Source organism: Brassica oleracea, chromosome C2, assembly GCF_000695525.1.
Source record: "Brassica oleracea var. oleracea cultivar TO1000 chromosome C2, BOL, whole genome shotgun sequence".
NCBI lineage: Eukaryota > Viridiplantae > Streptophyta > Magnoliopsida > Brassicales > Brassicaceae > Brassica > Brassica oleracea.
In genome coordinates, this window is record NC_027749.1 from 37403100 (window position 1) to 37413328 (window position 10229).

General features: G+C 32.1%; 2 protein-coding genes across 12 annotated transcripts in view; both read right to left on the minus strand.

Moving 5' to 3' along the window:
* The window catches only part of LOC106322639 (VAN3-binding protein-like), a 5814-nt gene extending 3062 nt beyond the window's left edge, over positions 1-2752 (minus strand). Inside the window, exons 1-3 of one of the 2 annotated variants that reach the window (XR_001266482.1) lie at positions 2395-2752; positions 2058-2153; positions 615-1035 (exon numbers count right to left, since the gene is read on the minus strand). Coding sequence is in view for 1 of the 2 variants with exons in the window: in XM_013760722.1 (XP_013616176.1) it covers positions 615-1035; positions 2058-2153; positions 2395-2703 (826 nt within the window). In the remaining variant the exon portion in view is untranslated. The remainder of the gene's footprint in view (positions 1-614; positions 1036-2057; positions 2154-2394) is intronic. The other variant, XM_013760722.1, reaches the window with a different exon arrangement.
* A 4947-nt stretch (positions 2753-7699) lies between these two features.
* LOC106325588 (bifunctional purine biosynthesis protein PurH-like) lies at positions 7700-10024 on the minus strand. Of its 10 annotated transcripts, none has more exons than XR_001266949.1 (8): positions 9898-10024; positions 9624-9705; positions 9270-9455; positions 9010-9107; positions 8818-8909; positions 8609-8699; positions 8068-8188; positions 7700-7996 (listed from the first exon to the last, which is right to left on the minus strand). XR_001266949.1 is itself a non-coding variant. In XM_013763635.1 (8 exons), the coding sequence occupies exons 1-5, from the start codon at positions 9984-9986 to the stop codon at positions 8879-8881; spliced, it is 474 nt and encodes a 157-aa protein (XP_013619089.1). In that variant the 5' UTR covers positions 9987-10024; the 3' UTR covers positions 7700-7996; positions 8068-8188; positions 8609-8733; positions 8818-8878. The 10 variants fall into 10 exon arrangements, 3 of the variants coding, with proteins under 3 accessions (XP_013619089.1, XP_013619088.1, XP_013619087.1); XR_001266947.1 differs by having other exon boundaries at positions 8609-8733; XR_001266953.1 differs by having other exon boundaries at positions 8984-9107.
* Positions 10025-10229: the final 205 nt, after the last annotated feature.

Here is a 10229-nt window from a genome sequence, read left to right on the forward strand (position 1 = left end):
ACCCCAAACCCCAAACCCCAAACCCCAAACCCCACCTCTTAACTCTAAACCCTAATGACTATATTAATTAACCCTATAAATGTATATTTACTACTTTTGATAAAACATTTAAATCTATTTTGGTCATTTTTATTTTTAAACTCTATATTTGTGACAAAAATTTTTTTAGGTCTACCAGAGCCGGACCTGAGAATTTAGGGTTCCAAACGAAATTAAAAAAATTTATATAACTTCATCTAATTTTTTTCACAGAAAAACTAAATTTTAGTTATTTCTTTTAAAGCTGTTTAAAAAAATAGTTATTTCTTTTAAAATAATTGCAAATTTTACAATTTAAAAATAGAAATAAAATTGTTTTAATATTTATAATATTTTTTTGATATAAAAATAATAATTTTACATTATTTTATAAATTACATTTGTTGTTTTCTCTTGCATTTTAATATTTTATCCATTATTATATTAATATATATAAGTTTTTTTCTTAAGAGGAAGTCTACAGAATGGAGCCCATACAAATGTTTCAAATGTGTTGGATAAAAGCCCTGATCTATAGTAGAGAATTTCTCTTATATTTTCGTGATCAACCAAAATGATTAATATGAGAACTCTACCTGTAGCCGCGGCGGCTGTCAACGTCATGATATCTCCGGCGGAACGAACGTTGACCGCAGAACTAACAACGGAGGCCAGGTGCTCGCGATCGGCTCCCATAATCTGGGCGGCTTCCACACATTGTGCCGCCACTAAAGTCGCGGCGGAAGCCACCGCGGAGTCAGTTTGAGCAACTTGCTCGTCATTTCCAGAACTCGACTGAGAGGCAGTTGCTACAGCAATAGCAGCCACGGCGGCAGCCACTGAAGCTACAGATACTGCCGCGTGAAGCTGTGCGTTTTGTGCACGTGTCTCCTCTCTTTTCTTCTCCCTCCTGTCCTTCAGCCACCGACCGACAGTTTTAGAACCTCCTGCGACGCCGGAGACGGCGGATGGACCACGAATGTGCCCACTAAAGGATGGGCTTATACGGTAGATTTGCTGGACCAATATTTTAATTTCAAAATTAATACCCGTTTAAACGTATGTGTTCAATAAAAGTATAAATAAAAGTGGACCACGGTGAAAAATATTTTCTATAATAAATGGCTGTGGAAAATTGACCCTTGTGATTTGTGAACATAGACCAGCCCATCTTTGGGTCCTAAACCATAAATGCTATAACACTATTTCTAGCAAAATAAATACAAAATCAATCGGGTTTTAATAACATTTCCATGTTGTAGTTTGATATTATCATAAATGAAAACGAATTAAAACTATGTATTTGTAGGGAAAAATGATGTGGAAAATAGACCTATGTGAACATATGCCAGCCATACTTGGGTCCAAACCATAAACGCTACTCCCTCCGTTCCTTAATAATAGATTTTCTAGAAAAAACGTTTGTTTCAAAAAATGTATTTTTTGTGTTTTCTATGAAAAAATTGCAAACTTCAAAGAAAATTAATTGTCTTTATTGAATTACTATTGGTTAAAAGTTATTGAAAATTAAAAATTACAGAAAACGATACATTTATTATGGTAGTTTAACGTGTTTTCTTAATATGTGTGAAAATACTAAAAAGTCTATCTTTTAGGAAATGAGGGAGTAACAAACTATTTTTTTCCTTAATAAATACAAAATCGAATTCATGTATATAAAAATAGACTTTAATAATAGGGACAATAATACTGCTCATCTTGTAGTAATTGAGAGAGAAAAATACTTGGGACGAAGAGAAAGCCTGCGTCTTGTGTTCCTCTCTTTGTTTTCTTACAGCTACTGCTGCTTCTACTTACACTTTAGCCTTTTTTGTTTTGTCAACGTGTTTAATTAATTTACCATATACCCTTATTTTCAATCTACGACATATATTTAACCCACCAAATCCTAACTTTAAACACTAGTCCAACACATTTGATCACAAAAAAAAAAAAAAAAAAAAAAAAAAAAAAAAAAAAACACTAGCCCAACACTTAAATGGGTTGAGTTACTAATTAAGTTCAAGAATTTGACTGACCTTAAAGTCGTCGATGTCAGAGGGAGAAATCGGAGGGCTCTCAGTGTAAGAGCTGCGTGAAAGTCTCCCTGAAGTCCGTGGTGATGAAATATCAGGCTGTCAGAATTTTTTTTGTAATCAAATTAAAATTAAACTATTTTATAAAATTATGAAAAAGAAAAGGGAATGAAGTTTCTAATTTACACCATCTTATAAAATGTTTCCATACACAATAAATAAAGTTGTTCACGCAACAATATTTGTTACTTGTTAGAAATATTTCTAAATAAAAAAAAAGTAATTTAGATTTTTTGATTTATTTCTTAATACAACGTCCGTTATGGATAGATTTACTTACAGACTGAGCCATGATACGTTCCATGACCATTAAAGAAGTCTCAGAGGAAGCGAAAGAGAAAGTGTTTCCGGAAACGATGCCGTTTTCTTCATCTTCCGGCAACAAAGTGACGTCAGAAGCGCTCTGGATCTCGGAGAAACGCATTTGGGGCGGTTGAGAAGTCGGAGAAGCGACAACGGCTCTTGTTACTTCCGTTGCGGAAGCGCTCCACGCGCGTGACAAAAACTCCATAGAATTTAACGGCGTTTCAGGCGGTTTAAACGCTGGACTGAACCTCCATTGTTCTCCAAACGTTTTACCTTTATCCATAGAGAGAGAGAGAAAAACAGAGTGATAGAATGGGGAAGTTATTGTGAAGCTTTCGTGGTATTTAAAAGCGGACAGAGATATTCGATTTGGAGGTTGAGGTACAGTTTTAGCTGCCATAAATCCTACGGTTGGATTTAATCTTCTTGTTTAACTAACACGTGGCTTTATCTTGGTGGATGATGTTATCTTCGTACTTCCACTCCACATTTAATAATTAGCTAGTTAAATTAAATGCCATGCTAATTACTTGTAGCGGTCGTAGTCTTAAAACTAAAGAGTAAAGAACAAACAAAAGAAAACTATGATGGTTAACTGAATTTTCTTTCTTTTTGGCTATAAGAATAATCCATCTACTTATTAATATCATAACTATGATTGTTAACCAAATTTTCTCTCGTTAAAAATCATGTGTCTAACACAAATATGATATCCGCCATGAAATAGTTTATTGAATCATTTATTGTATTTGTTATAAGGGATTTGTTGTATAGTTTTTTTTGTTGGGAATGATCATTCATATATCCGTTCGGATTCAGTTAATCTATTCGGATTTCGAAATTTTAAGGTTAGAAATTTAAATATTATTCAGATATTTACAAATTTTGGTTTGGATTTGATTCGAATCATTGCGGGTTTGGTTCGGATTTGAGTTCGGATACCCATTTTAATTATATACTTTTAAACAAAAATCCAAATATAATTGATATTAAAATAAAATAATATAAAACATAAAAATTTGAATAATGTAAGACTAAATATTTAAATTTACATAAAAATTAGTTTAATTTAAATATTTGCATGGAGAACAAATAAATATTTTCAGTATTTTGAACATTTTTGTTATTTTTAGATATTTACATGTCACTATGTTGATAATTTTTAGATATTTTTAGATATTTTTATTTTTTTTGAATATTTAATAGAGATAAAATTTAAAATAATTAACATATTTAAATATATAATTATGATTTAGATATTTTTGGTATATCTAAAATATTTTAATTTAGATCAGATTTGGATCTGGTTATTTGAATATTAAACTTTTAGATCTATTTGAGTACTTCGCAAATTGAAGCAGAGGTTGATTCCCATCTAAACAAACAATCAAGGATGATCAACGAAAGGGAGGATCTCTAGCTCCAACCAGAATTATGAAATCCAGTTACCTAGAATTCATGGTTGAGACTATAGGAGAAAGGGAAGACAAAAACTATATCCGAACTTGTCGAATACTTTATCCTGCAAACAGAAAATATTTATTCAATCTAGAATAAAAAAAACATAAAACCTTGAAGAAAAATCTGATTCTAGATTGAAAACACTACAAAATTACCCTAGCGAACTCTATATTGTCCGCAAGCGGAAGCCAAAAAACTCGATCAATTGACCCAAGAAAGTAGATTTAATCAAAAAAGAGCCATAAATCTCTTTCCATTCTGAAAGACATGAAAGAGTTAAAAAAAAGGAAGAATAGAGAATTATCTTTCTCTCAAAGATATGTAAAACAATTCATAATAAATTTTAAAATTTGAAACGACATTTACTATAAAACTGAATATTTATTGTCATCGAACTAAGGTTGAGTATTTTTGTTTGAGTTTTGAGAATTTTATGGATAATAGTATGTACACGGTTGGCTAAACTGTTTAGAGAATGTTGTTCGAGTTTAAGAAAAAGTTAAACTTACGTTTGTGAAATATGTAAGGAACTTCCTCATCGTAAAATACCAAATCGTAACGTGGCGAGAATTTATCTTAATGTGAATAAATTTCGATCGTGCAATAAAACTGAAACTAATTTACAAAAAAAAAAATGAAACTCGAGTTATAAGAAAATAAAAATAAAAATAATTACTTTATATACCCCATTATATTATAGTGGGGGAGTGTAATTATGAATGATGTGCACGTGGAGGCGTGGCTGGGAATTGCCATCATACGTATGGAACCACAAATCAAATGTTTGTAAGGTTTTACCCGTGACGACAAGTCAGAACACTCTTCACCACCTTCTCCTTTCAGCTTTTTGTCTCTTCTTTATTTCTCTTTTTATAGTAAGAACAAATATTTTTAACTCATTCACTCTCTAAAGTTCAACCTTTTTGGAAGCATAATGCCACTGTGTACATTTTTGTAGGCTATATATTTTTGGGTCAATGTGTAGGCTATATCTGATTAGTTATATTTATAAAAACATTACTCCATAACGTAAAACATTGTCTTGTTTATCATTATAGGAGGAACCCCACAAATTTTCTCGTGGATTTTAAGTAATAACGGAAGTTCTTAATTTGGATTTATTTGAAGAATAAACACTGTCTTGGCATTGGCCTTGAAGAAACATAAATGGAAATTTATTAATAAGAAAAATGTCACATTCGGAACCAAAAAGAAAAAGAGAGTATAAGTTATTTAATGTGGATAAACAAACCATGAAGAATGTTTGCAGCCGAAGGTTACTCACCCAACTAAAGCTCTTTAGCCTTTTGGGCACGCGGGTTCACATTCAAGTTTCAACTCATAGGTGATAGGTGTACTTTTTTTTTCTTTTTTTGAAACAAGGTGATAGGTGTACAATCACATTTTTTGTCACCTAAAAATACTTAAATATATGGTGTTCTCCCGGGAAATCTGCTAATTCATACATTAACAAAGGACCGCAGTCCCAATCAGTACACACTGAGTACCTGTGCAAATTCATATACGAACACATGATTAATTCAAATTTCATACATAAACAATCACATTATGGCTAATACATACTTTGACCATGACTGTTAGTCAAATGGTTGCGGTGGCTTAGGTGGATTAAACGGATGCTTACGTGGAATGATGATATTATGATGTGTCAATATAATATATTTTTCTTAAAAATCGTTTTTCCTAAACGACGTCGTTTTGTTTTCTTCATTTAGAAAAAAAAAAAATTTCCCTTTTGCATACATAAGTTAATTGATATATACTCTCGTAGTCCTTTTATATCTATAATCATCTGTTATTCTAATATTTCAGTCTTCTTCTTTTTTTTGAAAATGATCTTCTTCCTATTGTTTCTCTGTTTATTTCATTCAATCTCTTTCTCTCGTTTTTTTCTTAATAATCTAGATCTCTTCTTCTCATGGTCGAGGAGGATAGGTTTGCACCCTCATCACGACCGAAGTTTATTTCAGATTTGTCTCCTAAACCATAATTATATTTGATTTGGTTTTGAATTGGGTATTGATTGCTTAATCTCATCACATTAAAAAGATGATATCTTTTATAAGGATGAGCTTGATCGTTTCTGTAACTGGTCGAGGAGGATAGGTTTTCTGTCATTAGATAGGTTTTCTGTCATTAGATATACTAGATCGTCTTTCCGCGCTACGCACGGATAATTGCTCTATAAAATTTCAGTTAAATATGTTGTGTGAATATAAGATATTGTAGAACCATTTTCAATTTAAGAACTCATTTTGAATTATAATATTAGCATAAAAAAGCACCTTCAGTGAAGATTCTAAGCTTGGAATTCTCAAAATACATATATGTTATATGTATATATTATATTAATATTTAATTGTAGAATTATTAACTTTACGGAAAATACAAATCAAATGATCAGAAAAAAATATTTTGAGTTACGTTTTTTGTAAAGTTAAGAACCTATAAATAAATATTAATATATTTATACACATAAATGTATTTTGGGAAATTTAAGTCTAGAATTTTTATTGGAGATACTCTAAGATAGATGAAATATTTTGTTTGTATACATGCTTGAATAAAAAATCAAAATTATTACAAACATATGTATAAAAGATTTCTTTTCCAATAACACACTTATAAATATCATTCTAAGTTCACGTCATCAATTTGAAATTAATCTCTGAATTTTGTTTTTAAGACTGAAACCATTTTGAATATGTTTGGTTTTGCCGTATTGACTTTAGTAAAAAAAAAAAACAATAATGTAAAATTAATTATAAGCACAATTCTCTTAAATATTTTTTAAGTTTTTTTCACCAACAGAGTTCCGAAGAAGAAATGTTCAAAATAGATTTAATTAAGGAGTCAAAAGATCGTTTTACCTTTTATCTTTTGAAAGGCAAAAATGATTTTTAAAATTTTTTGATTTTTAATTCTAAATATTTATCTATTTATTTAAAAATTTAATCTCATCTCCAAAATTCACCCCTCATATCTAGACTCTAAATTTATATTAGTTAACACTAACAGTATAAATATCTATTTACTCTTTAATAAAATAGATAACATGATGATTTCTAATCGTGTTACTCATTGGAAACTCTTTTGGTGAAAAGATTAAAAAGATCAAACCTTTGCGGCGAGCCTGAGGAGACACGCGACCATCTCTTTTCTTTCACTCTCTGTCTGCAGATCGTCTGGACATTACTTGGTGTTGAGCCTGATCCAGACTGGGAGACAACAGTTTCGCAGCTGCTCACTGGAAACTTCGACCGTCTTACATACATTCTACTGCGGTTGGTGCTACAGGTATCTATCTACTTTATATGGAGGGAGATGAATGATCGTAAACACAACAGCAAAGTCAAAGCGGTGGATCCTGGCTCGCCTTATTGACAAGACTGTTAGAAACCGTATCACCTCTAGGTAGTATTTCTTGAAGCCAAAGTTGCAGGGCCTCATGGCAAGATGGTTTGAAGCTCACATGTCCTAAACTAGCTCTAGAATAGCAAATAGCAAATTTTAATACGGATTCTAAAAGGCTACTCTTTGTACATATATTCTTTCAAAGTTGATCAATAAATTAAATATTTCATCAAAAAAAAAGATCAAACCTAAAAAAAATTATATTATAATATTAGATTTTATTAGCATAATTTTTATTTTATTTTTATTATATTTTTTTAATTTTATCATTCAATGGTCAAAAAGGTATAGTTCAGAATATAGTTTTTATGTATTTCAAATTTAAAACCCAACTTATAAAGAACGAAAACACAACACATGCTTAGGAAGGAGAGTACCTCAAATTCACAAGTCATTATTCATTATTTATAAAAATATGCAAGAACAGAGAGTTCAAAAATAGTTTGGATAAAGTTATGCTAGACTCCCTATGACAGAAATGAATTAATCCAGGAGCATGTGCTCTCTTCATCGATTGCGTCTGGTTGGCTTTCTGCTACTACAAATGGTGGCAGAACTGCAGGAGAAACAACCTTCGTCACACTTATGGTCTGTCTCTTAACTGTAAGGTTGGAGCTTGAGACTTCCACCAGACATTGTGGAGTTGGCATCTCATGGTTAGCACCGATGTCCCCATTAGCCTATAATATCAAACATGATTAAGTCAGTTTAGATTGTTTGGGAGGTGAAATATAAGATGAGTATGAGTAACCTCGAAGTAATTGTCAATAAGCTCTAACGCCTGCCTCCCTGTTAGCTCAGGACCAGTATTACCAAGGAGCACAAAAGTTGCCTTAACGACATTGTCGTAGACAGATATCTTAGCAAGGTACCTGTTACAAAGAGAAAGCACACGTGAACAACATGCACACGCGAACAACATGCTAAGCGAAAGTGTAAGGTGAGGGTTTTGTAATGTACATTTCAACTCCAGAAAAAACAATCAACTCACCATCTATTCCGATATAATCAAAACACGATAACAATGTCATAGATTTAAATCTCAAGAAGACCATTGTAGCTTGCTATTGTCTACCTCATGTTACTATGAGTATTAAAAACTAACTGAATCAAAACTAAGAGATTTCTGTTAATCTTATCTATTTGCTTTGGACATAGTTGAACAAAAACGGACAATTAAAAAGACTTCAGACTGTTTTGATAAATATTATGCAAATTAATCAAGATATTCTTGAACTGATTCGTGATTGATTAATCAAGATGTTATTGACTAAAACATGGAAACGTCATACCTCCAATACGTTTAGTGTTAACTGCTGTTACTAATGCAACAGCAAGAGTGGCAAGACTTTCATTGAACCTGTTGTGGGACTCATGAGAAGCCTGGTCCCAAAGGTAGACATTAATCATAGGTCATCTGAAATTGCCAATTATAATTGTGAGACAGTTAATGACATATGCATGTTATGGCTGGTGCTAGTATGTAATCGTATATGCTCACTGTTTTGGCTGTAGGTGGGAGTGCTGCCTCCGTTCAAGACCGGGTGTTTGCTGAGAGACTGTCAATTGATGACCTTCATGGGCGGATGATATCTGCAACACATGTTAAAGAATTTAGTTGTATACAAATCAGGACAATATACAAATCAGGACAATCAGGACAATACATGTTAACACAGGAAAGCCAACTAACCATACAAATCACCTCTCAAACTCTTGGAATGAGCGGAACCTGAACATGTTTCTCTCGATCACAACTGGGTTGTATTGAAGCTCCGAGAGGACAATATTCTGAGTGAAACAGATGGTGAGCTTGTGATCAGTAACACAATAGATGTCTTTTCTTTTTGTTGCGAACAATCCCTGAATAAATGGCATGTGCTCAATTTTATTAGTGAGATGAACTGAATAAGAGAATAAATCGTTGTAGATCCATGTTCATCAATCAATTACCTTGTCTACTTTGACATTGGCGGCTACAATACCACCAAAGGTGCTACCTGGATCAGCTATTACAGCTATCTGGTAGGCCTCACCACAAGGATTTGTGTGCTTCATGACTGCACATGTTGGGTTTTCTGAATCTGATACGCAGTTCCACGCTGAGTCAACACCAAGATAATTGTTGTATGACATTTCCTGCTCACCAGAAAAAAAAAAATTTAAGTAATATATGGCTGAAAAATGAGGATAAAGATTATAAACTGTAGTTGAAAACTATAGTTGAGAACTAAGACCATTTGGCAATCAAAATCAAAAAGTAAAATTAATATACCTTTACAACTACAATGGCAAAATGATTATTACCTTCCTCTGGAGCTGAAGCGATGTGTTGCAATACCCTAGCACTCGCTTCAGTAAGCTCGTCTCAACATAAAATGCAGTCATCCTGTATGGAGCTGAATCAGATGGTTTCCAAACAGAATAAAATTTAAACAACTCTATTGTTGATTTCTCTATCATTGATTTCAGTTGAATTAAAAGGAGATCACCCCATCGGAAGTAAGTTTCTAAAAATTTGCTAAATTTTAAACTAACATAAACACAAAACTAAAACATAAATAATCAGATAACAACAAACCTTTTAAAAGCCTCTCTCTCTTTGTCTCTCTTACAACCTTTGCGCTTTGATCTCAGCTTGGTTACCATACTCTGGATCTTTATCTGCATCCCGATAAAATACCAACAACAACAAAAAAGCAAAATAATTTAAATAAGAAAAGGAGAAAATATATATATATATATAATTTATGCTAATATTAAGTAATATTTTATTTATTAAAATAAAAAATAAAATCTAAAAAATTAAATATATATTCTACTTGATATAGTTACAATATAAATTAGTGGTGGGATTATGATGTTTTAGCGGTTCACAAAATGTTTTCCCCGATTGAGAAGTTACTTTTCTCG